Below are 27,883 nucleotides of genomic sequence, written 5' to 3'. Positions count from 1 at the left end.
CGGGCCGGAGTGCGCCTGCGCGCCGCGGCCCGGAGTGCAGTGAAATTCCTAGCGGGCGGGGGGAGGAGGCGGCGGAGGAGGGCGGCACGGAGCCACGGGCGCGCGCCCCTGCCAGGGACCCTGCGTGCTGCTGCTGCTGTGGCGGCGGCCGGCGCGGAGCCAGACCCCCGCGGGGCGCGGTGCGGGCGGGCTGAGGGCCACTCGCCGCCGCCTCGGGCGCTCGCAGCACCAGGAGCCGCGCCGTCCCCGCCGCCGCCGGGACTCCCTCCGCGGGCAGAGCGGGGGAGAATGACGGAGCTCCAGTCCGCCTTGCTACTGCGGAGACAACTAGCAGGTACCGGGCGGGGGGGGCGAGCCGCGGCGGCGGCGGGGGGAGGCCGGGGCCTGCGCGGGGGGAGGGGGCAGCGGCCGGCGGCGCGCGCGCGCTCGTGGGGGGGGGGGGGGTGAAGGGGAGATTACGCCCCCCCGCGCCGCTCTGCTCCCGGCCGGGAGCTGAGGGAACTAGGCCGGGAGGGGGAGGGGGAGCGGCCTGGCGATCGCTGCCGGGGGGAGGGGTGCGAGGCCGCCCGCGGCAGCCCTCCCCGCGCTGCCCCCGTCCCGCCGGCGGAGCGCGGCCTGCTGGGGCGGGGGGGCACAGCCGGCGGCCTCCCCGCGGCCCTGTCCCCGGTGGGGGGAGAAGGGAGGCCGGAGGCGCTTCTCCGCCCCGCAGCGTGGGGGCTCGGTGGGGCGCGGGGTGTCTGTCAGCCACCGAGAACCGCCCCGGGGGGGGGAGGTGTGCGCTGCCTGGAAGCGGCGCTTCGGGCCTGCGGTGAGGCTGCCCCACTGCGCGCACCGCCCCGGAGGGCCCTGCCGTGCCGCGGAGGGCGCCTCGTCCCCGGCCTCCCCTCCGGGCCCGGCGGCGGGTCGGGGAACCAGCTCGCCTTTGTTGTCGGGAGCGGAGCCGGAGCCGGGGGCGGGGGGGAACCGGGCAGCACCGGGATCGGGGCTGGGGGGGGAGGGGGGGCAGCGGGCCCTGGGGTGGCCGAGCGGGGCTGCCCGTTGCGGGGAGGGGTGAGGGGCTCTGCCGGGGCGAGAGGGCGGGACGGCGCCCGGGAAGGAGGAGTTGGCGATCCGGGGACAGGAAGGGCCGGTGCCGCGGGCCTGGCCCGCCGGGGCAGAGCGGGGTCGCGGCCCGGCTCCGCTTCCCGGGTCGTTGGTGCGACCCCCCCCTTCCCCCCCCCCCCCCCCGGGCTCCCTTTGTCCCGGCCCGGCGCCGCCGCGGGGACCCGGCTCGGCTCGGCTCGGCTCGGCCCGGCCCGGCCGGCGGCGCGCAGGCGCGGGGCCGCCCGGCGGCGGGCGCACAATGCGGCTCCATGTGTCGCTGCCTGCCAGGTTTAAAGAGAAACGAGCCGGCAGCCGGCGCCGGGCGCGGCGCGGAGCGGAGCCCGCCGGTCCCCCCCCCCCCCTCCCCCAGCCCACGCGGCCGGGCCGCCCCTGCGCCGAGCGCCCCGCCGGGGCTGGCCCCTGGGCAGATCCGATTGCCTTTTTTGTCCCCGGCGTGGAAATTGCTTCATACCCAGATAAGGCAATGCTAGGTGTACCTACGGCCGGGGCCGGCGCCGCTCCGGCTGAAGTTTGAGCGGCCGCGCAGAGCCGGGGTCACCGGGCGGCCCCGGGGCTCCCGGAGGCGGGTTTGGCCGGAGGCATCGCCAGTGCGGCTGGAAGCGCGGCGGGCGGAGGACGGCGCTTCGTTACAGCGAGGGGGCAAAATCACATAACCAGGGATAGCCAGCTACACGGCAGGGCCTGAGGTGCGAACAGACGCATCCTCTAACTGCAGTTGGTGACAGTAAGTTTACAACTTAACGTAGCCATCCGTAGCGTGGAAATCCTTTTATCCCTTTACGGTGACGTTCTTTTAAACAAAAAACTGAGCAGGCTTATCATACTTACTGTGGCTGCGCTCTTGAACATGAACGCACGCCTCTCAATGCCTTAGTAACCACAGAAGTTGTTACCGCGTTCAGTGGGGTGTCCGCACGCTCAGGTAAGCTAGCAGCGATAGATATGGACTTGCTACAGGAGCTCTGGGCCATGTTTGATGCGAAGCTTCACTTCCTTATAAATGATCTTTTTATGTAAGAAATAGTGTAAAACAGTTGCTCTCTAATCTGGTAAAAATGAGTGTTTGGTAACTTAATATAATTCCTCAGCTGTCTGTTTCTAGTTACTGGGATTTTTCCCATAACAAAAAGTGAGGGTTAGCTGTCAGCTCCTGTTGTGTAGTGGTATTTTTTTGTTTGCTTTTGTTCTTTTATTTCTTTCTCCCTTTCTACCTCTTTCTCTTTTGAGGTCTTATTACCTTCTGTGAGCACACGGTGGTTGGATTCCTAGATGGGCTTGTAGATTATCTTAGGCTTGTAGAAGTTAACCCCCAAATCTTCCTGCTTGCTCCCTTCTGAAGGTTTCATATGCAGTTGTAAAAACTGGTAAGCTTTTCCAGTTGCCTCTACTGCTGATACTGATTCAACTGTGCTGACTCAAGTACAACCTTTTGCATGTAATGTACAACCATTTTGTGGGTTTTTCTATTCTAAGTAATGTTAATGCTGTTGGTATCCTTCTACATGGATTAAAAAAAAACCTTGAAACTGTATTAAAAGTGATTGTGAGTGTGCATAGTTCAGTGTAGTGGGTGTTGAAGTGTCTTGAACTCTTCAGAAGTCCTGGCTGGAATAATTACTGACCTGAGAAGGAAACCTGTTTCTTCCATATTTAATAACCTAGGTAACATCTGAACTGAGCTGAAACTAGACTCTGACACTGCTTTTTCTGATGGCAGGCTACTTGAAGTCGCAATGCAGAGACTGAGCTTCATGATGTCTGATCTTCCTTCCCTACTGCTGGCTGTCTTCTTCCAAGTCTGAGCTGCTCCAAAGTGTCTCTTTGTTTACACCCACAATACTTGTTCTACCTCAAAACAAAAATCAACACTGTGATATTCTTTCTCCTGATGGGGCTGATAGTTCAGTCCTTCTGCTACATGCAGCTTTTGCATTATATCAAGTGTGGTGAGTCACTGGGTTGTATCTAGTGGTTGGGTTTTGCAGGACAGTGAACAGGTGGTAGAGGTGAGTTGTGTGATCTAAACTGGTTTAGATTGCTCTGGATCACTCGCTTACCAAAGTAGCGTTACTCAAGCACAAGAGATCTGAAATCGGAGCTGTTAGACTTGGAGCAAGACATCCAGAAGGGAAGGGAGGTTTTAAGGGGGACCTAAAACCCAAAATATGGTGGAGCAGTTGAGTATAACAACTCTCTAATGGATGAGGAGATATTAGATGGGTATTTCTAACATTAAGAGGGTAGGAAAAATGACAAGGGAAGAAAAAAAGGCAAAGCAGCAGTTTTTAGAACTGTTACCTGTTCTGACTCCTGTATGCTTTGGTTCTTAATAAAGGCATTATGGAGAAAATAGGTATCTATGGCCTGTGGCACTTTAATGAAGGTTTTTTTTTTTTTTTATTATTATTATTATGAAAACTCCTCTAAAGTGGAGGTCAGATTGGAAGGCCTTCTTGGTTGTCAGACCTAAAACCAAGGGTTTTGTCGGAAAACATTAAGGAAACTTGACAGCTCAATCCCAAGTTGCTCCAGTAAGTGTATGAAGACAGACTTCTCACTCGTCTGGAGCAAGCTGACTTGCAACTTCAGCAGGCAACTAGTACCACAGCACCATAGATGCAACATGCTTGTCTTATTATGCAGCATGTTCTAGATGCTTATAATCCACAGAGAGGACATTCAGTGGCATTCTCAAAATATAACTTCAATTTAATTTTTTTTAAATAGGAAGTAGCTTCAGTTCCTTTGCAAGTGAAATATTGACCTATATCCCTAAGAAATGTATAGTAACTTGTCTTGTATCTAAATGTGCCTGCCAACCTTTAGGCACAGGAGCAGTTCAAATTGAGGCAGTCAGAACATTGGGTAGGGTTTTTTGTTGTGTTTTGGGGGTTTTTTTTGGGGGGGGGGTAGGCTGTAAAGGAACTGCCGAGTGGAGGTCTCTGACTATCAAAGCCAGTCCAAGCATTAGTACTTAGAGCACAGGCTGGGGGCTGAAGGGAGGGTCTTGTGCATGGATGTCTGTGGAGCTAAATGGCTGCTTTTCCTCAAACTTAATTGCAAGATCCAGCAGTTCCTGGAAATCTGTTAAAATCCAGTAAACATATCTCCTCTTGTGGGCCCTTTCTCTTCGAAGGAGAAAGACACCTTGATATGGATGGGTAATAATATGAAATTGAAGTTGTAGCCCATCCATTTTTCCCTTATGGGTAAGGTACAGAAAAATAAGAATGAAGTGCCTCTGCACTTAAAAGTCTACATTAGGTAGGTCAGCATAGCACTAGATCAGTAAGTAGAGTGTCTGTCTGTCCCTCCCTCACCTGCTCCCCCCTGCAAAGGGGGGGGTGAACTGCATTCTCCCTAAAGCCCTCAAACTGATTTTTTTTCTCTAAAAAGAGAAAGAGAGAGGCAATTGAGAGTTTAAAGCTACCCTTCTGGTCTCCAGATCTGTCAAGCCCAAGAGTTTTGCAGATTGAGGCATTTATCTAAATGCTTTTATTTCATTTTTCTGCCAAATCCGTGCTGACGCAGACTTGTTAGAGTAGGCAGACTTGTCTCCTTCATATAGCAAAATCATGTAGAGGGGATGCAGTTAAATCGGTAGAGCACAGTGGAACCAGAAGTGCAAGTTCTCGTTAACATAAACATAGGTTGCTGAAAACAGGGGAATAGCTGTGCCCTTGTTGGCCAAAGTTTTACTGTGTTGAAAATGTTCTTTAACTCAAGTACTAGTATGGTTTTTGGTATCCTTTTTCAAACATGAGAAATGCAGCAGTATTTCAATCTAAAGTGTATACAGCTCCTATTTCAAAGCAAAATTGTCTAGTTAAAAATTAACAACTTGGAAAACTGTATTAAATACTTAATGTGACAGTTCAACAATCCTCATTTTCTTATGTGGAAAAATCTCATAGTACAACACTAAGCTAGCTGAATTTCTGGCAATCAAATAGGATTTCTGTTTAAAATACTTGAATAATAAATTCTGAGGGAGCTATGGAATTAAGATCACTTCGCAGATCGAAGTTGAGATGGCATATCTCCTTGGTTGGCTGGTGGCATAAGTGTTTGGTTACAGCTGTGTACTGGCTATTTCCTGGCTTAGAGCAAGGTAATCACTTGCGTGGCACTGATCTGAAGTATTAAGTTGATGCTAGTCTTCTGTTTGCCCCCTTGGAGAGGTTGGTCTGTCTGACCAGAAATTCTGTATTATCCTGAATTGTTAAGACTCCAAGGTCCTGCACTTGTCAAACTTAAATGCCTTTTTAGAAAGGAATCCCTAATATTTTTAGGTAACCCTCAACAATCTTCACTGCTTTGATGCTTTTTGGGATGCTTAGATGTCTAGCATGTGTGTACCACTTACCTTAACACTCTTGCAGCGTAGGGCCCCCTTATAGCAGATAAGACACTTCTGTTTCTTGTGAGGATGTGTTGACAGAAGCATCAAAGCTACCCTGCTCACAGTGAGTTTATAGATAACATCATTACTGAAACACGTGCCTGTTACAGTGACTGAACAGTACAAGCAGTCTGAATTTCTGTTGCGCTACAAATAACGTAATGAACGTGACTTGTGGTGAACTTTGCTAGCCACATGTTGGTTATCCATGCAACAAGAATACTTGAAAGAGCTGAACTCTGCCTCCCCAAAGAAAAGAGTATTTATGGCTGCAATCACCAGAGCAAAAGTTCAGGGCTGCTGGCAGTTTTGGAAAGTGAGGTTAAGCTAAATATAAAACAACGGGGCTTGATGACTTGACCAATTGCTTGAACAGGATGAGCTGCCTGCCAGTAAAAATCTACTTCATGAGCTCAGCTCTTTAAGGGATTAGATATAGTAACAGCCAATTGGTTCTGGTTAAGTCAGTGTACTAACTTCTCGGGGAGAGAACCAAGCTGATTATAAACTAGTTCTTTCCTTCTCTGCTCCCCCAAAACTAGGCATTGTAAGCTGCACTGAAGTATGGACACATCTGGATCTGACAGAATGATTATTCTGTTCTCCTAGAGAGTACTGGAATGAGGGGATACTGCTGGAGAGGCTGTTAAACATGGAGTAAAATTAATACCTATGTGAAAATACTTTCCTAGAATTCCTGATTTATTGATAAGATCATTATTTGGAGTTATTAAATCATCCAAATTCTACTAAACCGTTTTGCCTTATGTTACTGTTGCTAATGATTTTAACTTTAGTGTTAAAGAACTATCTGCTACAGAAATGTAAACAATGAGAAATTGATTGACTTGACATAGTGGTATTTTTTATTTTTCTGGTCTAAAACTGATTTGAGATGAACCAAGTATAGTTAAAAGTCCTCAAATAAAACTATCTGTTGTAATTACAACTGATTCTGCCTTGACTCTTCCTTTTTTTTCTTAACGTAAGAAAGACTTGGAACACTACATGCACATTCACCTAAGATAGGATCGTTGGTCTCTTTTGGCGTTAGATATTGGATATTCTTTCCCAAGCCCTGCTATTCTGAACAGTTTGAGAATCTAAATTTTGTAGGTAAAAGTTGTTTGCCTAGCGAAGGTGTTCTGCTAAATTTTCTTCTGATAATGTGTTTAATGCAGCCTCTGTTTTGATCTAGATGTTCTTGTTTGCTGCATTGAAGGCTGGGGTTTGTGATGGTCTTTAAGCACAGGGGATATTCTCCAGAAGTGAACTCCAAGAAGTGCTGGTATGGAGTAGCATGGAAGGATTTCCCTTCCCCCCTCCCCCCCAAAAAAAGAAAAAAAGCAGCTTTTTGTTTCCATCAAAAAGACTGGGTGATCAAGTGGAACTGAAAGGCATCTCCTTTCTGCTGTTCTGAAAGTACGGACTAATCAAATACTAAAATGAATGTAGAAAGTTAGATGCCTAGGGAAGGAAGAGTGGGTGCTTTGGGAGAAGAAGAGGGCATGTGCCTCTTCTCTGCCTGCTTTTTGTCCCAGCGAAGAATCTAGACAGCAAAGGAAAAGAATCTGGGCAACACTTCAGGTTGTGGACCTACACTGTCACTGCTTTGCAACTGCTTTGCAACTGCTTTGTGCTTCAGTTCTCAGTGGTGTATGGATATTTGTCAGAGGACTGGTCTTGGCAATATCTTTCACCTCAGGAATCTAGTAGGTCTGAGCTCTAGGCTACTCTGCAAATGTAAATATGAATATTTACTTCTCTTCTCCTTCCCCCGCTCTTGGATCCAAGGCAGATCAGCTGGAAGAGAGATCAGATATCCAGCCCCTGTAAGAACACTAAGTATAGCAATCTAAATGAAATAGGATTCCAGAAAAATAACTGCTCTCCTGGGCGTGAATGTTAGCAGTACTTGTACTGGTTTAGGGTGATAGTAACAGCAACTCAGTCTTTCTTCATGTGAATTGTCACTTGAAGGAAAACTATTTTCATGCACTCATCACAATATCTAGTATGTGAAGCTGGCTAGCATTGTAGTTAGATCAGCACCACGTGTGAGACAACAGATGAAGTTATGAAGAGTCAAAGAGAAAATGAATGTCTTAAACCAGTTCTGAATAACCATGTAGCTCAAATTAGGATATGCAAACCTATTATTCATATTACAAGCAAGAGAAAACAAGCCAGAGAAGTGTCTGTGATTTGCACCACTTAAGCATGCGATGGGGAAAGCTGGCAAAGTCTGTAGATGTTAGCATCTCCCTATGGCTTAGCCTTGTGACGCAGATTTTCTAGTGGATGTCTTGGAATCCCATTCCATTCCTGTGCGTAAACCACATACAGGTGCTAGAACACTTTGTTCTGTTCAAGAGTCATGTTTTATGACTGATGCATGTTATGGCCACTCAGAAGATACTTGGATGGTAACTTTTCTTTACTTATTTTTTTGTAACTTTAAGTTACTGGTAGTTTGCAAACAGCTGTAAAGAAGTTGTTATAACCTTTTCTACTACCTACACTAGAGTCAACTACATTCATATGACTGGTACCTAGGATGACATTTGTTGTGTCAAATTCTAGCAGTGTGTGCTGTAGACATCTGTAGCTCTCTAGGCTCCTTTTTAGGTGAGAGAAATAAGCACTTACAGAGAGTGAGTCTTCTGACCTGTTTTTGACATCTGCTTTGGGATGAGATAATCAGTGGAGTCTAGGGAACTACTTATCCTAATTAGATCTCTGTCAGCTAAAGGCTGTGACCATCTCGCATGCAGACAGAATCATGTACCGGCCTAATACTTGTCTGACTCTTGTTAACAACAAAAACACTTATCGGACACTGAGGGCAAAAAAGAAGGTAGCACTTTTCTTACACTGAGTGTGATGGACGAATGTGGCCCCTTGCAGTAGATCACTCTCTGGGTAAACCACTGAGCGTTAGCTGGTGGGATACTTGCCTCCTTTCAAGCATGGACTTAGTCAGGGTTCCTACACTCCTCTTGACTCTTGGTTCTTCCCTTCCTCTTACCTCTTCCCTTCTTCCCCCCCCCCATCAGCTTTACTGGGATGTTTTTACAGATCTCTTTTTTTAATCAAGTGGTGTAATTGTGCTAGACTCTGGTGTGATAGGATGCAGGAAGCATGTTTTGAGCAGTCTAGGCAATTCAGGAAACAGTTTTTTCTCCATTTCTACCAAAATTATACCAAATATTAATGTTAACATATGTTCTGAACTTACTGCTGAGGAAGTCTTAATTCTGGAAGTATAAGTATTTCAAAACCTTAAACAAAACTATGAATCACAAAATATACTGATGAAAACATCTGAATTTTCAGTGTTCTGTGCATGCTAGTTCAGGCAGGAAAAGAACATCTTGAGATAAGACTTGCGGGCTTGGAAGATACTCAGCTCTCTGCTGTTACTCATTTGCAGAGATTTTTCTGTAATAGCAACTATATAAGTGGGGGGGGAAGAGACCTTCCTTGTGTTTATGCTTAAGTGTGACATGTTGCAAAAGGACTGGTGTGACTGTACATAGAAGATCTCTGTGTATGAAGAGAGCTACAGAATGAACATGTCTCAGTGGGTCATCCTTCTTCTTGCCTGTCTTTAGGATTCAGGTAAGATGGTGTGTGGGAACCGATTATGAGCTGTGTGAACTGGGTTGTGGGGTCACAGAGGTAGCTGGATATCTGTGATCTAATTGTGAGTTTACATGAGAGATCTGGCTTCGAGACCTTTAATTTGAGATAGGTGTCTGAAGGAACATTGACAGTGTCCGTCAGTGGCTGCCTCAATGGACTTAAGGGACTATGGGGAATGTCTCAAGAACCAAGACAACTCTGAAGACCCATAAGCTTCCATTCAGTATGTTAGGAGTCAGCTTTTGCCTGTCTGGCTTCAAGTAAGCCACAGCTCATGCAAATACGGAGCTACAGAATATATATAGTCAGGAAACTTGATTCTTACTTATCTAGAATAACATGGCACTTCAGTAGTGAAAGAATCCCAGTCTGCATCCATTCATGTTCCTCTGGCACTATAGCGTCCATCTATAGGCCCCTTGTAGCAGTTTCAGCAGCTTCTGCCCCTTCACTAGGGCTAGTGCTTTGCAGCCTAGTTTGTGGAGCCGAGTTGTGAACTTGACTAAGAAACTGATTTGGTTTAATAAATAAATACAATAACCACCTTGTCCTCTGTCCCTCCAAAACCTGATTCGCTATGCAGATCCCTGGAAGGCTGAACTGGTATAACTGAGGAGACTGAGCAAGCAAAACATGGTGATGCAGCAGCACACATTAAGCTGTGTTTCACTGCACTGAGAAAATGTCAGTGAGCAACTTGTCCTGTTAACACTAATCATACAACGTTCCCTACCAAGTCTCTAAACTGAGAGGAGAAGTAGATTTGTAGAGTTCTGTAACGCTGCTGTTATCAACAGAGGGTGATGTGCAGAGTATCAGAAATTGGTTTGTTACTAGGCTAATGTTAAGGGCCAAATCTAGAGCAGCTACTGAACTGTTTGATAGAGACCTTTTTTAACACAGATTTGTCTTTACTACTTCGGTCTGGCTCCAAAATAATTAGAAATGCATTTGTGAGACTAAGACTTTAACATGTTTTAATTGCTATCTTGCTTGTCACTGCCAAAGTGGCTACCGGGAGTGTACATCCTTCATATCTGCTGTTTTGGCTGAACTAAAGCTTTTTGGATGAGCTTGTGGAGCAAGACAGAACATGATGAAAGTAGATAACATGGAGTGCTCTTGGAATATGTCTCTGCAAGGAGATCATGTTGCTTCAACAGTAACCCAACCCTAATCTTCTAGAGTGAAAGATTTGGAACCGGGTATGTAGCAGAAGGGAAAGTCCTGGAAGTCATAACTGACCTCAATTAAGTAATGTAACTATATGGTGTACAGAAGAAGAATCTCGCATGATGCTTTTCAGTATATGCACACTTCAGAAGCTTCTGGACTAGTGCTCAGACTTGCAAAAGGGCAACCAAGGAAGAAACAAACCTGTTTTACTTCAGCTTCTGGTATGGCCCATTCCTGTCTGGTTCTGGGAGGTGACTGGTAGATGGCTAATGACTTCTCCGGTAGCCTTAACTAAGGCTTAGGCTGCTCAGACTGCTTTTATTTCCCTGAACTCAATCCACTGGCTGCACAAAACCCAAGCTGTATCTAACTTACTGAAGAGGCTGCTATTTAAAAACACTATAGAAGCTTTTATGTTTTGAAAGCTTTCTTCTGCAGTACGACTTACAGTGCTCTGAAGTGTTCAGATGCGGTGGCTGGCCGGCTGAAGCGGCAGGCTGGAAAGTCGAGATGCCGTGCATAGCTGCTGCATGCAGCCATGGGGCTGTTTCTGCTTAGTCACTTTTGTTGACGCTGTTTTGCTTTTGGATTTGTGGAAGTCTCTTGGCTTATATAAAGGCAGTTTTAGTGAGTGTGGGAACATTGGTAGTTTGGTGTAAACTAAACACTGAAAACTGGAAGCACGGCTCATGGTACTGTATTGGCTCAAGTTTAAGGCAACAGTAACTTAGTTCTGGTTTCCTGAAAACTAAACCACCAGAGCAGCAGTGTGGTGTTGAGTTGCCAGATCATGTGGGAAGCTAGCCATTAAAGCTAGATCTCTTCTAGATTTAAACAGCTTTGCTGGATTAGGGGCCTGTAGTCCTCCATGTCTCCCAAATCGGGTATAGATTCAGCAGTGGGATTAAAGGAACTGAATGTCTAAATAATTTATAAGCAGGCCATAGGATTCTCGTCCCAGTGTGCTGCTACTTGGCACCTACCCAGGTTCGTGCTGCCGTAGCTGTCAGCTGCTGCTTGAGCTCCGAGGGCTCTACCTGACACTGCTTCTGGAGCAAACGTAAGAATCTCTTTTTCTGGGAAGAAACACTTCTCTTACATAAGCCCTCAAATGCAGAGAAAACTGGCCATAGGGCATACTATATAATAGAGGCAAGAAAGTTGCACTTAAATTTGGGAACGGAGATGATGGGGATTTTTCAACATACTCAGATTTATACTGCAAAAAAAATACAGTATCTTTAGCTAAAGAAACCTCAAAAGTAAAAGTTGAAAAACAACTCTTTGAGGGATATGGTTCTTCATAGGTGTGAGGCTTCTGCTTTCCTAGGGCTTATATGCCAGCTCTTCTCTCCAGCAGGGCTTTGTAGAGGAGACCAGCATTAAGAGCTTGTTCGCCCCTCCGCTCGTGGCGGGGAGTTGGATCCTTTGCTTTACGAACCGTACTCATCCACGTGTCCGTGTAGGAGCCCTCCTGCTCGGCCTGCAAGTGGTTAACTGCTGTAGTTGGCGGGGAATGACAGACACGAAGAGCAGGTGGCTTATTTTCCTGCAGGCAGGGTCAGTGCCGCTGGAGGCTCCGGTCGGCGGGCAGAGCGGCCCGCTGGCCTAGCAGCAGGCTCTGTCCAGTGCAGGGCATCTGCTCCTTTCTTGCCGTAGAGTTGTAGCACTCTGTTTGTTGGGGGTTTGGTACGTGGAGCTGGATAAAGGTTTCACTAACTCCTGAGTTGAGACTCATGAAGAGATGAGCACTTGTACTGGCTAACCTTTCTGCTATGCAGCATTGCAGACTATCCAGAGATATTCCAGGAGAAAGGAGGAAAAAAAGGGGCAAAAAAAACAAGAGGAAAAAAACCCAAAGCTAAACTAGGCTTCAGCATTCACAAGCTTTAACAAGTAGCAGCTTACAGCTACCCAGGGTAAAGCAGCTGACGGGAATGGCTTGGTTTTTTTTTTCCACATCGCAGTGCAAAACTTCCCTGAGTGAGTTGCTTTCCCCCCACCCCAGTCTTCAGTTTAGCATTAAATGAGCTCTCTCATCCAGACTATCTGTATAATTTCCCAGGGGCTATTCTCTATAATTCTGCTAGAGAAGGTGCTTGAGCTTCCACCCATGCTGCAGGACAGGTGACTTGAGCTTAAAGCATTGTTTTATCTGAAGTTACAGGGTTTATGTAAGCAGTAACTATTTGAGCTATGCTTCAGCTACTGCTACTGTGAAAAGAAAGTACGAAAAGCTGTTGTCTTATAAGCAGAGAATAATGCTATCTCCAGTAAAAGCAGTATCTCCATAATTTGGTGTATAGGGCAACATGAGTGTCACCAAGCAGCTGTATCTGAAGACTTTGTCATTGGCAGTCCCCTCTGTACAGTTTACAGACTTTCTGCATTACAAGATTTGGCATCCAGCAATCTTACTGTTTCTCACAAGATCTTTTACAATGTAGTGCTGCAAGGTCGTAAGCGTGAGTCAGAATGAGAGTTGGCTTTCGTTGGGACCAACGATATGAAAAATGCGTGAAAGGACTAGAGGGTAAGGAAGAGCTCTTATTCTGAGGCAGATGTAAAAGGAAATGAAAATAGCACAAATCAAAAAAAAAAGTGCATATTGGGCTTCAAAATAGTGTGGTGTATCTGGATAGACAGAAGCAGGCTGAATTTTCCAGAATCTGAACTTTGACAGGCCTGTTTATTGTCTTATCAGCGAGAAGTGATAACTAGTAAGCAGTAGGGAAGCTAACTGAGAGCAGCTTGAGTTTTAACAGTTTGCACACAGCTTGGCATAAACAGTTTTCTCCCTGTGGAAATGTAGGAATGAGGGAGCCTGGTGGGTTTTTTGTTTTTTCTTTTTTGAGACCTAAGAGCAAGTTTGGAAATCTTAAGGTGAGATACTTAAATCTAGAATTTGCACTTTTTCTGCCAATGTCAGTAGCTGTTGTTACTCTGGATGCCTGCTGTTCGGGGTAACAGAAACAGGAAAGTGGGAAAGGAGGAAAATATGGCTTTATTGTAATACAAATGTTCTCATCAGAAGGATGGCTTACAGAGGTTAGGACAAAAACCCTCTTTTGCACAAACAATAGACAATGTATATGTGATTATACATGAAAAAGGAGATGTACTCGAGTGTAACATGGTAGAACTTTTCATGTCCCCTGCTGCAGGGAAGTCTGCAGGAGGGAAGTGGGCAAGGGGCTGGTGAAGCATAATATTCGGAGATGTGAATTGGTCTGTAGCCCCTCCAGCGGCAGCCACTTTTAAACTTGAATTCTGGTGTCATGTGATGCCCTTACCTAGTCTCTCTGTCCCTGTCACCAAAAATCAAATAGAATTGTCACTCCAGTTCATGCTGCTGTTTCCAGCATCTCTTGTACCTCAGAGGGTGAGGAGAGAACTGGCCTGCTTAGCAGAAGTGGGGTCATGTTATACTTGGTTTTGAAATTTCTGTCTTGGTTAAATAGCCTGTGATATTACCTGTCCTTTCAGGCCCTGTCTTGTTGGTCCAAATCATACATATATATATGTATTTTTGAACATCTGTTCTCTCTGTCCTGCATCTTGGAGAGTGAATACTTGACTCGGTCAGTTGAAATACTGAACGACTGCTGAGTAGCTTCTAAGAAAAGCCCTTCCAGTGCACCCCCATGGCAATGAATTTTTTCTTGGTTCTTAATATTGCACTGTATGTTAAGAGCCAGCTGCCAACGCATTTGACTCTGAATTACTAATGGCCAAGCGAAGTCAATATTCCTGTCGTCTGCCTGTTCAGGACTGTCCTTTGAGGACTCCCACCGTCATCCCTGTCTCTCCCCTGCTTTGGATTCAAAGGCTTAGGGCTTGGATAGATTCCTGTGGCTTTGTTTGAACCGTGCTTTGAATGGTTAAATTCTTAACTGACCCGTGGTATCTGCAGGCTTACTGGCAGATTGGTTTGGACTTGATGGTAGCCTTCTTCCCATAAGGACGTGAAGTCCTCTCCTGAACTGAGGAGGTGTATCCGAGGACCTTTTAAGGACCTCCAAAATGTAGTGCCTAGCAAGAGTGGCATTTTGTGCTCATTCTATTCAATCTGCGCAGGAGGAATGTATAGATTAAGTGCGGAAGCATACATTGACATCTTTAAAGAGTAGTGGCTGCATAATGGCTGACAAATTAAAATAAGTGTGGTAGTAATTCTAAAAAACCCTAATCTAGCCGGAAAAAAAAATGACCTGTTGAAAGAATAACTTCTTCCCTTCTCCTATCCTACATATAAAAGATTTTTCAGGACTTTGTACATATTGTTTAAATGTTAGATTAAGAATTTCAATTTGGTATCATTATGGCATTTAAACTTCTCTTCGATTTGAAGCTCTTGGTTAAAAGACATCTCCTCTCCCCCCTTGTCCCCCCGCCTCTCTTGTAACTTCAGTTCTGGGCAGAACTCGTTTGATCTGTTTATTTCCAAATCTTGCTGCTTTCACTGGAGCAGGCTCCAAACAAGCTTAGTGGAGTCTGCAACTAAGTCTGACTTTTGCATAGCGATTTCCAGATATGCTTTCCATCTGGTGGTAACTGTATAAAGTAGCCTATAGTAACTGAAAAGCCTATGTTGCTTATCACTGGTGGATAAAGCTATTTTTTAATTAAAAGAAAAAAGAGCAGCTCTTAGTAGCTTCTTTTCATATGCTCTTGAATTGCCACCTTCTAGGAACTATTCAGAGCGTATGGAATCATTATCCTCAAAATGCCCTGGGCACGTGTCTTAAATGATTGATTTTTAGGATCTGAAAATATTTAAGGGAAGCAGGATGTTAGTTTAAAAATATGGTGTGACTTTGTTCTTCAGTTTTTTTTTCTTCCTCCTCTCAGAGCTAAAATACAATATATTTTGATCTGGTTCCTCAGTGTTCTTGTAGTATGTTATTTTTAATTGTAGAAAATCTTGTGTTTTTTGACTTGCAGACACTTGGTAGCTAGTTCAGGAGTCCACATCCTCGGGTCCCAAGTTCTGTTTTTCAGCCCTTCTGAGACAGTGAACTTTGGTTCATGATGTACTTGGCAAATGGCTTTAGAGTTAGCCCGTGTGTCTCCACTCTGACAATACGCTGTTGTATGCGGTAGGGAGTTCAGGATACTCATGCAGACCTTAAGTCCGTCAGTAGGCACCAAATCATTGCAAATCATGAGCTTTTTCTGTTTGTTTTTTGGCTGCCTGTAGAGACGTGAAGAAAAACAGCGAATGCATATCATAGACGCCTAAAGTCATTCTTAAATTTTTTTTCTACACAGAGCTCAACAAAAATCCAGTGGAAGGCTTTTCAGCGGGCTTAATAGATGACAATGATCTTTATCGATGGGAAGTCCTTATTATTGGTCCTCCAGATACACTATAGTAAGTACTGCTGCTTGTACAGAAACTTAAGCAAACTCTAATTTACTAGTTCTAGTTCGGTCTAAGTGAGCAGAAGCTAACCTACGTCTCCATACCGAGTAGCTTATAGATAACAAAGTTAGGTAATGCTGTTCTGTTGCTAGTAAAGTATCTGTAAATAGCTGAATTTGCTATGTAGAAGTTCTAAACTGCTTTACTACCCTGGGGAAAATGCAACCCAGATCGCTTAGTGTACTGCTGTAGATATGAGAAAGAATAGGGTATGCTAAGAGGCAACTTCTGTTTTCTGTGCCTTTAAGTGAGGCAGATGTACTCAGACTGCTGTCTTCTTATTGCTGTGAGGTTCTAGGTTAGCCACTAGTACAAATTTAAACCATTCCAACTTAGTGCTGGCAATTACAGGAAAATACTCAATAGAGGGGTGTAGTTGTAAAGCTGCAGCAGGCCATAGAATTAGCCTGAAGTTCCATCAATTCAAGACATGTCAGCCTCCATAATTGATAATTCACTGAAGGAGAGCTTTCCCATGTGACCAAGGGTGCGTTAATGTTGATCAAATTTGAATTGTTTGGGAAACTTTGCACAGTCGGCTTGAAAAAGCTTTAACTTAATAAATCCTAACTCTTCTTGTTCCCACGGACTGGGATCTCTGATCGGAATTTGAACACAAAACCATGAAGTTCATATAGTCACTTCTGTTCCTGGACTTAAAGTTGGCTGTGTTTATGCAGCTATGCACGTACCACAGTGCTCCAGAAATACAGTGTGATTTGTTTCTTTGCAGGGAGTGGGCAAAGTCATTAGTTAATTGAGAGAGTGATTTGTCTCTTCATCATAGAGCTTCTATATAATCATCTATCCTAGCTCCTGGGAAAGGTTTTACACCTAGAAGAGGTCAGTTTAAAGTGTGCCTCTTAAGGCCGAACTGTTCTCCTTCACCACGCTGTTCCAGTGGTAAATTACTGATACAAAAAGCCTTCTAGTGGCATTTACCTGAGGTCAATTCTAGTTACAACATCAAGTTGTCATGTACCTTTGTTTGCAGGCTTTGACGTAAGTACTTAAATGCAGTAATCGGATGCTTTGCTTCTCAAACTTGCTACACTGTGCTCATCAAGTCTTTCATGAGACAGATCTCCAACTTCTCAATTGGTTCTGTGACCTCTTTTGAACAGTCTAGTAGGGAGCCATTATATTTTCATGGCTGTTTAATACTGTCAGCAAAGACATACTGCTTCTAATTGAGCTTTTTACTCAGATATCTAAGAATTGCAGTAGCATGTATGGAAGTGTGTGTGGTGGTTTGTATTTACTTGTTGGGTTTTACCCCCCCCCCCCCCCAAGGTTGCTGAGCTTGTTTTGAGGCTTTTACCTAGGAAGCTGTCTGCTGTTCCAGCCCTTAGTCACTGCTTTCCAAGATAGTATTACAGTGAGTCCGTCCTTCCTGCTCCATTTTACTGTGGCAGTAGAACAGAGTATTTTAACTTAACCAGGGAATCAGCTTTTTTTTTTCCTCATTCCTCATTCCACTTTTTTTCTGAATTTACCTAGAAAGACTGGACTTGGTGAATGGCTCTGTTATGACTAATGTATTGGGAATGCTGCTTAAAAATGTCACTGACATCTCAAATGACAACTGCACTTTAACTAGTTACTACTGTGTATCCAGCTACAGATCTGTGTTTATGTGCCGTTGTCAAATGTGGGGAACCAGCTATGCCATACAGCCCAGTAGCTTTATTATCTAGATCTGCTCCTTTAAGAAGGGAAGGAGGAACTTTTTTATTATGAGAAAAAGACTTACTGCTTTAGAGCTATCAACAACTGTAATCTAACTCTCCTTTATCTTGCCTAGTACGGCTGTTAAAACAGCCAGTCTTGTTTCTGGGATTCTCAACCTTCCCAGGAACAAGAATTCTCTGGAAACTGCCTGCCTTTCGGAAACTTGTGGAAAATGAATGCTATTGGTTCAGATCCCCTCAGCTGCCTACTTCCAAGTGCCAAGTCATTTAGACTTGGTGATCTGTTTGTTTGTTTGTTTGTTTTTAAGATGAGACACTTGCTGGAATTGCATGTTTTCCTTGTCGCTGGTGGTAAGACTTCGGCTGTTTTCTCAGTAGCCTGTGGGCTTTGCATACTGGCTCCTGCTCCTCTACAAATACAGAAAAGATAAATGCACTGAACAGCTTTCTTTCCTACCACAATTCTTTTGTGTGTGTGGCCACTGAGGAGTGGCTTGTCATACGACACTGCATCTCACACTGCATTCTTCAGTGATTATGTTCCAGTTCTCATAATCTGTGCTGCTGCAATTTCAAACTTGGTTATAAACTTCAGTTACAAGAAAAGACAGTGATAGGGCAAATGTTACAAGACTTTCTTTTTAATATAGGCCTTCACGCTTCTCAAAAGCGAATATTCCCAGATATTGAAACCTCACTATTTAAATCAAGTCAGTTGCCTCAGTTAAGTATGTGCTTCCCACTTGAGAACTGGATATCTATTGTTTAGTATTGTTCTCCAGCTTAGTGGGCAGCTGTAACGCGGAACATCTTGCTGTCATGTTTGAGTCCATCTAGCAAAGTGCTGAAAAGGTAGTACTGGCAGTTTTTAAAAAGTAGTGCTAGAGATGCAAAGAAAAAGTTTGCTGTAATTTTTTGTTGAGGCTTGCTGCTACAGACTGATACCAGGAGATGAGAACTGATTACGGTGTCCTAAAGGAAGAATACAAGCAGGTATCTGCTGGGCTATACTTTAGTCTCTATAAGGGGAGTTATTGGCAGCACCTTTACTTTTTTTTTCTTGTTAATAAATGCAGTAGGAAAAAAACTTCAGTTGTAACTCCAGATGGCAGATTTCTTGTGCAGTTTTTTGAATTTACTTTTGTTCTGGAACATCATCTTAATTCTAAAAAAGAAGCAAGCGTTAGGGAACTGGCAGTATCTTGTGAAAGGACCTCAATCTAGAAACTGTGTTACATATGAAGATAACGGTACTGTTAACTACCAGTGTGGTGTTAAGCTGTGCAAGGGGTGAACCTGAAGATGTTGATGCATCATTAAGTTCCAGCCTTCAACTCAAGCTTACAAGAAACTCTACTAAGATATTTTTGATTCCCCAGTGAAGGTGGTGTTTTCAAGGCTCATCTTACTTTTCCGAAAGACTATCCACTGAGGCCGCCAAAAATGAAGTTCATCACAGAAATCTGGCACCCAAATGGTAAGAAATACCGAAGTTTCAGTTTATTTTGCGATAAAGAAATCTTGTGAATAAAGACTTCTACATTTATTTTCAGGCCAGAAATATGAAACTCTGCATTTAGTTTGTCTTCACCTCAAAAAGAGGTAGTAACCATTGCAGAGTCTTTAAAAACTCTGCTCTGAGTGACTGCTCCTAAAGTATTTTTACTGGCTTTCTGAATTCTTGGTAACTTTATAGGTGTTTTTCTATGTGTAATGCAAAATTCTAGTCTGAGGAGAAACTTTATTTTCTAGCTGCTATTTGTCATACCATTAAGTACTTCATTTTACCGTATTACTGATCTGGTGGTTCAGTACAGAAGGCCCAGGTTTGTCTTCCAGTGAAGCATGAAGTAACAGCATCTTATTAGCCCCTCTGAAGATGGTTCCTGCTAACGCTTCACTTATTTCTGGGCCGCTGGACATAGGTGGGAAGGTCTGAGCTGCAGACATGGAAAGCTGTGAGGAGACCAGCATAGTGCTCTGATCTTAAAGAACTGAGGGTATTCTGATACTGTGTCAGTTCAACTCTAGAAATATCAGAATACCTATCAGGCAGATTCCAATTCCAGCAACTTAAATTATATTCCAGTATACTGCAGTAATATCCAGCTGATGCTTTTGCTATGGGATGAAAAAAGGTCACCCTCCGATTTGCTGATATTGCCAGAAAAATGCTGTAGTGGAAGCCCATCCAAATAGTCTTGCAAGCTGTAGCCTGGTGTTAGAAGTCCCCCTCTGCCACCCCCCCCCCCCCCCCAAAAAATAAAAGGGCTAGGTCAGAATAATTGATTAAACCTCACTTCTTGGAGACTAAGTTCCATAACAGTTAATTACTTTCCTTTTTCATAAAGTCTCTTCACCAGCTTGTTTTTGAGACTAGCTGGAGTGAAGGTTAATAGTTCCATAACTAGCCTGAAGAAATGCCAACATGTTGGTCACTACTGAAATATGTTTTGTTCTATTTTGTAGTCGACAAGAATGGTGATGTCTGCATTTCAATTCTTCATGAGCCTGGAGAAGACAAATATGGCTATGAAAAACCTGAGGAACGCTGGCTTCCCATTCACACAGTGGAAACTATAATGATTAGTGTAATTTCTATGCTGGCGGATCCCAATGGTGATTCTCCTGCTAATGTTGATGCAGCGGTAAGATTTTTTTTTTTCTTGGTCTGCAAATGGTCTTTGGTATAGAAAGCTAAATTCCTTGCTACAGAGTTTTGCCTCTAGTGCGACAAATGGTACAGTAATTTTTGGAAGAATCTTTTATAACTAAGCTAAGGCTATCTTATATTTGAGAAAAGCCCATGTGCTGTGAAACATAATTGCTAGTTAGTCCTTGTATAACTAATGAAGTACACTTAAATTTCTTTCATATAGGCTACAAGGTAAAGATGCTGTCAAACTTCATAGGCAGTGGTTTAATTTCTGCTATGTAGTAATGCATTTATTTGGAGTAAACTTGTGCTCACAGGGTACCTACGGGTAAGTTTTAGCTCCTTTCATGTTAGAAAATTCAAGGAAGCTGGCTGTGTAAAATCCTGTGTAGCTATATACAGCTGTTGGAACTGGTAGCTGTTAAGTTTAGATGCAGAAGCTGATACAGTCTAAAACCTGTTTTGATTCCCAGTATTTTACTTGTGTATTAAAAATTGTCTAAGAAATTATTTAAGATGCTGATTTATTGATTTGAACAGAAGGAGAAAATGTAGTGGGGTGCCTCAGTACAACTGTGTTGCGACTTTTTTTGCATTTGCCTCTGTAAAGCAGTCTTATTAAATCTTAGATTAAAGCTGTGGGTTTGACTTTGTAGATCTGTACTTTGAGAATGCAATTGAAAGTTTTGTTGGGCATCTGACCATTCAGCTCTGCAGAAAGCATTACCCTAGGCTTGAGTGCCTTGCTAAGGAGTGGGGAGAATGGCATGGACTAGAGTCAGAAAACCAAAGCGAATTTGCAGTGAGGACTTCTGTCTTTAGGGAGACACAAATGTTTCGTGCAGCATAGTGTTTCTGGAGTGTGGCCTATGCTGTGAGGTTGCATAAATGCTTTTTTTTTTTTGATTATCTAAAAGAGCTGCTTTTATAGCAGAATAGCAGACTAATAGGTGTTTGGTGGGGAGGGAAGAGTTATCAGTGCTGAGATGTGCTAACTTACTTTCATTTAGATTACTGTTGGCATATAGTTCAGCAAAGACTAACACATGCAGTGTTGTTAGAGAAGCTTAGGAGTTTTATTTTGTGGGTGTTTTCTTTTTGTGGGGGTTTCTAATGGCCCTGGGAGAGTGAGGAAAAGGGGAGTGGTAATTGGAAGGTGTGAGGATTTCCAGAAGCATGTTAACCTGCTTTGTTGAACTAGCTTCACTTTCCTAAAGTGGGCAGGAGTTTAGTTTCCTGAAGCATTTGATCTACAATGCTATTAGTATTTCCAAAGGTGGTCAAGCTCATCTGAAAAACAATGGTGGAAATAGTCTCATGCAAAACAAACCTAATGGGGCAGGGGGGAGCAAGTAGTAGTGAAGAAGTCCTCATCTAGCATTCTTGTGAGTGTTGGACGTCCCCTCTTGTGTCATGTTACTGGTGGAAACAAATATCCAGGACGCGAGTTTCCTGCTGGCCAACCTGAGAATACTGGGAGGAGCAAGCTGTTAATGAAATGCTAAAAGTACAACTAGAATTCCTGCTTGCAAACTCATGTATGTTGAATGTTGTTGACCTAATACAGGAGAAAGCTTGTATTTTTAGCTATGCTTATCACTCTTAGCATCTCATTTTTTGTAGTCTTTTCCTGTATTGTACCCCTGCTCTCTGCCAAGTACTGCAGGGGTGACTTTCTCTCTGTATGATAGATGTTATATCTAAAGCTATGTATTTTAAAGGAGTCCTGAGTTCACCCACTGGTGAGTAGGTCTCTGAGCCTTAGGTGAAATTTGAAAAAGTCTTAAGGAAACACAGCATTCCCTACCCCAGCTTGAAGGACCAAGAACTTAAATCCATCTCTGACTGAGGACGATATTAAGGCATCAGTAATGTAATGGATGCTAGTGACCACAGCAATATAAGAGCAGAGGGGGGTAAAATACCTGCTTCATAGAAAACTGAACAACGCATGTTGGAGTGCTGTCTCGTGGAGTGGGGAAAAATACAAGGGACAGGAGCCTGAACAGACACTGCCAGAGGCAAATAGAACAGTTCATGACCCGAGTTTTGGAGAGGTTGCTGTCAAATTGGGAACATCACTTGCCATTCAATTTCGAACGCTGTTTCGCAGAGCTACAAATCTAAAAGGTAGAAACAAAACAAGTATCTGAAGCTAGGAAGGCGTGAATTCAAAGCTGTTCTTGGCCTTAAGCCTTCTTGCATAAACTGCCCTGTGTCTCCATCCAATGAACCAAATGCTTGCTGTATTAATTGCTGGAAAAGGAGAACAAACTAATTAGTAGCCTTTTCTGTGCTTTAGCTAGAAAAATAAAACCTGCTGGGCTTGTCAAGATACTGGCTGTGGCTAGGTGAGCTTCAAGGTGGTGAATGTTAGGCTGTATCAACTACCACTATCTTCTCTGGCTCAAACGTGCTACAGCCTTCACCCCACACAGGAGATGAAAAGGTTTTGCCTGCTATGTTACTTCAGGAAAAAACTAAGCATGCAAATATTGCTTATACCAAAAACTAACGTCTGTACAACCTACTTCATGAACTAATGGGTTCTTCCCCCTCCCCCCTCCGCCACTTCAGTGTCTGACTGTAAGGTAGTGTCCAACACATCAACCCTAGTCACATTTTGTGATGCTCCCACACTTTAATTTGAGTTCCTCGTGAAGCTGGTACAAAATCAAAGTTTAAAACTGACTGCATTTCTTTGTGGGTTTGTGGTGAACCTGGAGCTGTGCCATGGTATCAGACTTACCTGTCTTGCCAATCTTCCTGTTCGTCTTTATCTCTGCTCTTCATCTATGCAGTTCTAAAATTGGATACCTGCCACAATATGCATATGGGGATAGTCTCTGAATATTCTGTTAAGATCTTCCTCATGGAGCCAATATCTTGCAGTCATATCTAACTAGAGGTTTTCCTTTTTGAAGGACACTAGATCTCTTCTAAATAGTGTGACTTCTGCAGTTCTACCCTGGAGTGTCCTGGTTAGATTGAAAGGGAATTGAAACTGTCCTAAAAATTGCAGAATAATTACTGGCTCCACAAAAGTTGCTGTGTGCCTTTGTTCATCACTGCAGAGGATAAAGTTAGCTTTTATAACCTGTATGAATAGGTTCTGGTCTATAGACTGTTGCTTCTAGAGCAAGCTGAAATAAATGGATTTCAGCTTTGAGACTGAGAACGGGTTGTAACCACCAGGTTAGTCTGGAAGAATGCCAAAATGATGGGGGGGGAGGGGGCTAGGCTGTGTCTTTGCTGTCTTGTGGGTAACTTGCATGAATGTCACAGGTATTTAGTGACTAGCTCAATGGTTGTAAAGAAATTTAAGTGTTGATTGGATGGCCAGTATCTAGAAACATAAACACCAAGTTTCTTCCTGGAATTTGTATATTGTTATCGCACTGACATCTGAAAGTTGTCTGTTCCATTACAGAAAGAATGGAGAGAAGACAGAAATGGCGAATTCAAAAGAAAAGTTGCCCGCTGTGTAAGAAAAAGCCAAGAAACTGCTTTTGAGTGACACTTATTCAGCAGCTAGTAGCTTCACTTTTTTCAGGGTAAGTATCCTTTTAAAGTAGAGTCAGTTACCTGAGTTGAGGATTTTCTGGATTAGATAAGTGTTGCTGAGCTCTTTTTTCCAAAAATGAAAAAAAAACCCTTTCTTCTCAACAGCTTGGTTGCAGTGGAGTTCCTTGGCTATATTTTATACTAAAGACTTCATGGTTAAGGAAATACTTAAGAACTTGCAGTGCAGTAACAGCCCCCTCTGCCTACACTGGGGAGCTTTACTAGTATTCTTAAACTATTCAGAAGTTGAAGTTCTCTTCAGCAATATTCATCCTGCTTTATTAAGTACTTAAGGACTTCTAGGGCTATAAAAAAAGGGAATACTCATTCCTTCATATTAACTATTGTGAAGACTACTTGTTTGAATCTTAAAGGCATCTAGTTTGTCTTATCTCAAGTTCATATATGTAGAATTTCTCTTGCAGGTGTTGGTGGCACGTTGCTTGCAGGCTTTATCTGAGGTTTTGGGGAAGTTGTTGGGAAGCTTTTTAAAAAGGATTGCTTCAAGTATCCATGGGAATTCTTATTTAAAAACAAACAAAAACCCCCTGCTAGGATATCAAGGAGGATGAATTGAGATACTACCCATGGATGATATCAAGAAAGGTTGTATTCTCTTTGACAGCCCCCAAATAACTTACTGTTCCTGGGAAAGGTCTAATTACAGTTTCAGAAAAACAGCTAGATTCTGCTTGAAAACTGAACTGTGGCACATCTGAGAGCCTCTACCAGTTTTGTCCTTAGGATAGCTGATGGATCATATTTACACCTTATGTCCGCCTGATAAAATGAGCTCCTGACTCAAGGTATTTACTGTAACTTGAACAATTTCGTCCTCTTAATAGAGGAATCTTTTACAGTAAGTTTTCGTAGAAACCTCTGTACTAAAATGTGGCCCTTAAATACCTATCCTTTGTTCACTGTATTCCTTAGCACACCAAGATTAATGTCCTCAATTAGCTAATAGATTTACCTGTGCTCTTCAAAGCAAAACAGAACTTCATGTTGACGCTGCCCTCTTTTAGTGGTTGGTTTGGCAAATAAAATACTCTGACCCCATTTGGAGAAGTCTGAAAACATATGTATTGGGTAGCTTCAGCATACAAAAAGTGGGAGGGAGGGGGGGATATGGCACTGCCCATAATTCAGTGGGGTTGTACTGTCCAAACTACGCAAACAGCTTGCTCAGTGCTCCTGCTAGGTACTTTTTCTTTGTCCTTTCTTCACCAAGGTGGTATAGGAGATAGTTCCTCCTATAAGAATTAATTCTGTCTGGAAAAAAAAGCTTTATTTGTGACAAAGTAGTATTGTAGTATCTCTTTTCTGAAGAAATGCTTTGATTGAAATGAACTTTTTCCAGTCTAGAGAAAGCATGAGAAGTGCTTAGTATTTACCAAAAGACCAGGCAAAGGAACTGAATCTCTTATGCAACTGTCCAAAACTACAGTGTAAGAATTGTTAGTACAGCTGAAAGTTTCCCTCTCCTTTAGAGAAAGGAGGAGTAGTTGCAAGAAACATTCCAGAATATCCTCAATTAACCTTAATTCTGTTGCCATGTTAAAGTTGGCTGTAGTGAAAGCATTTTCATCACAGCTACTAGGTATTGATTTCTGGAAGGCAGAATCTTTTTGAAGTCTTGGTGACTCCTCCAAAGTAAGTGATATGTGACAAGTTGGATGAGAAGGGGCCATATAGTGGGTTTCAAATGCGCACAGTCTGTTTTGGTAGCTGTGGTATTTAACAAAGCACTGCTGTGTCATTTGGTACTGCACTTTGCTGTTTAATCAGCATCTATCATTCACAATAAATGATGTATAAAAACTTTCAGTAGTAAACCTTCAAGTGTTTTGCACTAAGTGTGAGTGATGAAAACTTTATATACTGTGCACTTGACAAGTAACTTAAAAGCAATAGGAGCTCAAAAGTGTGGTAGTTGGGCTCAGTTACACAGTACGCTGAACTAATTCAAATCTGTCTCAGGTGACGATTTTGGATTTATGCATCTTCTATTTAGAGGTATGTAAAGTTCCTGAACAACTATCGAGTATATTTCTTGAACAGAAACACTTTTTAAGGTCTTAGAATAATTAAGGATTGTGAGGGGTTTTATTTTAATTAATTTGATTTCTTTGTAGGTCTTCAATTGAGAAACATGGCACTGTTTTTTTTCCTGCACTCTACCCACCTATTGCTGGACTTCTGTTGTTACAAGTTGGCAAACACTGGCTGGAACTGGGCTGCAATAAAACATGCCAGTTATCAATGCTGACAAGAGCCTAACAAGTGCCAACACAAGATGATTACGCATTTTGAAATCTAATGAACTGCTTTAACCTTCAGGAAGAATTGTAAAGATGTGTACATAGCACAACATGATCCGGATAATATATATACTGTTCATGTACATCCACAAATACACATTGTACCAAATAATGCTGTCTGTAGTTAGGATAAGAATCGTGTAAATTCTAAAGATTTTAGCAGGTTTTTCTCTCCCTATTCATTGTTTCCTATCAGTTAAAAAACAAACAAACAAAAAAAAAACAACAAAAAAACTTGTGAAGCATGTCAAACTAAAACCAATTAGGATAAAGACTTTTTTCCACTTAATTTTCCTTTGACCCACTGAGGCTTAATTAAAATCTCTTGCTTATTAAAGTTTAGTATCTCTTTTGGTTTTTGGAAATGTGCTCCCTCTTATTCCCTCATCAGACTTTAAGATTTTCCTAATTAAACCCTGAAAGGATTTGCTATCAATTACTTGTGTCTTCTTTTACAATGACCTTTGTAGTCTCAAAGGTGCTTTTTTTCTTTCCCCTCCTTTTTAAAACCCAATTGCACATACTTCTTGAATTGGGTATAGCAATAAAACTGGCCATGGAGCACCCTTAAGCAGCCTGCTGGGTTTTTACCTTCCAAAGGACTTGAGTGCTTTCATTTGGAAGTTCAGTTGACTAAGTTAGTCCAAGATAGGATGAGCTGCTTTTTCTGGGTGATTTTTTTTTTTCTTGCCTTTCTCATTGCCTGTTTGTGGGGCGGGGTGTGTGTGGGGGAAGCTTGTTTTTTCTCAAAGTTGAATTCAAGCATGCACATCTGTAGGCTTTCAAATGACTAATTTCTGGGTTTGGTATCAAAAATACTTTCCCTTCTTATCCCTTTTCTCTCTTCTGTGGCCCTTCATATTCTTTGCCTTCTACTTCAGAGTTTCCTCACCTAATGTACAAAGAAAATTGCGATGTATATTTTCATGTAATTTGATTTTTGGAATTCTGTCACCTTCTGTAGTGAGTTCTTCCAAAATATAATTTTTTCCAATAATGTTGTGTCAACCTGGCTGTTTTCAGTATCTTAAATAGGGAGGGGGAACTGCAGTTAGAGCACAACTTATCTGAATGCCTTCAATGACCTAAAACTCCGCAAACATTTGTGAAATTTGACATTGTGTCTAATCTTGAAGTAATAATTAAAACAACCCTTTCTTTCTGTTGTCTTGCACTTCCCATGAACAAATCCTGATCTCAGAGTACCTAGTAACTGTTTTCCAAGCCTATCTGAAATAACTTTCTACCAAAGAAACTTGCAGAGGAACCTGCAACTACCTGGCTGTTCTCTGCTCTGTCAGAGATTGGTTTTATTACAGCCTTTAACAGCACAGAGTAACTCACTAACAGATTAGAGGTTTTAGTGTCATTAAAAGTCATCTTGTAGCAAGCTTTCAGTATTAACTTGCTAGCTGGCTATACTTTGTTTTGGGTCACTATGCAATATACGTACACCAAAAAGGTGTACAGCAGGTTTCATGAGGGGCTGGGTAAGGCGGAAGATGGAAAGATTTGTTAGCGGCGAGGCAGGCATATGGGATAAAGCCCCATAGGTATACTAATTAAAACTACAAGTGAAGTCATTACTTTCTCCTACAGTTGCTTTAGATAAGCATAGGTGTGTTTGATATTCATAGTTACCAAATACGTAACTAAGTGAGAAACCATTAGTTAAATTTGATTTTTAACTGGCCAGCAATTGAAAATAACTGATACTTGCTGCTTTAAGCAGGTTGAAAAGTATTTTGTGTTTTCATACAAACTAACGAATACATAGTCCACATCTGACTCATCACTAAACTTCACAGCTTAAATCTTACTCTAATTTGCTCTGTGAAAGAAGTACTTTGGGGTTTGTTTCTTTCTTTTTTAAAGAGGTAGGCCTGGAAGTTTTAGTCT

At 43.0% G+C, this 27,883-nt stretch overlaps 1 protein-coding gene across 2 annotated transcripts; it reads left to right on the top strand.

Moving 5' to 3' along the window:
* On the top strand, window positions 1-26,981 carry UBE2G1 (ubiquitin conjugating enzyme E2 G1). Of its 2 annotated transcripts, XM_064523426.1 has the most exons (6): window positions 1-334; window positions 15,599-15,701; window positions 18,823-18,920; window positions 19,913-20,091; window positions 23,530-23,653; window positions 25,799-26,981. In XM_064523426.1, the coding sequence occupies exons 1-5, from the start codon at window positions 289-291 to the stop codon at window positions 23,614-23,616; spliced, it is 513 nt and encodes a 170-aa protein (XP_064379496.1). In that variant the 5' UTR covers window positions 1-288; the 3' UTR covers window positions 23,617-23,653; window positions 25,799-26,981. The 2 variants fall into 2 exon arrangements, with proteins under 2 accessions (XP_064379496.1, XP_025962987.1); XM_026107202.2 differs by lacking the exon at window positions 1-334 and having other exon boundaries at window positions 18,828-18,920.
* The last annotated feature ends 902 nt before the right edge of the window (window positions 26,982-27,883 follow it).

Source organism: Dromaius novaehollandiae, chromosome 19 (genome assembly GCF_036370855.1).
Source record: "Dromaius novaehollandiae isolate bDroNov1 chromosome 19, bDroNov1.hap1, whole genome shotgun sequence".
Lineage (NCBI taxonomy): Eukaryota > Metazoa > Chordata > Aves > Casuariiformes > Dromaiidae > Dromaius > Dromaius novaehollandiae.
The sequence above is the reverse complement of the archived record's forward strand: the minus strand, read 5'-3'. Positions and strand labels throughout refer to the sequence as shown.

What these genes read in the sequence shown, in the direction of transcription:
- UBE2G1 (XM_064523426.1), top strand. Translation starts at nt 289, where the DNA reads ATGACGGAGCTCCAGTCCGCCTTGCTACTGCGGAGACAACTAGCAG. An exon ending in GGTCCTCCAGATACACTATA is followed by an intron (nt 15,702 to 18,822) that starts GTAAGTACTGCT and finishes TTGATTCCCCAG; the next exon opens with TGAAGGTGGTGTTTTCAAGG. An exon ending in CTGCTAATGTTGATGCAGCG is followed by an intron (nt 20,092 to 23,529) that starts GTAAGATTTTTT and finishes GTTCCATTACAG; the next exon opens with AAAGAATGGAGAGAAGACAG.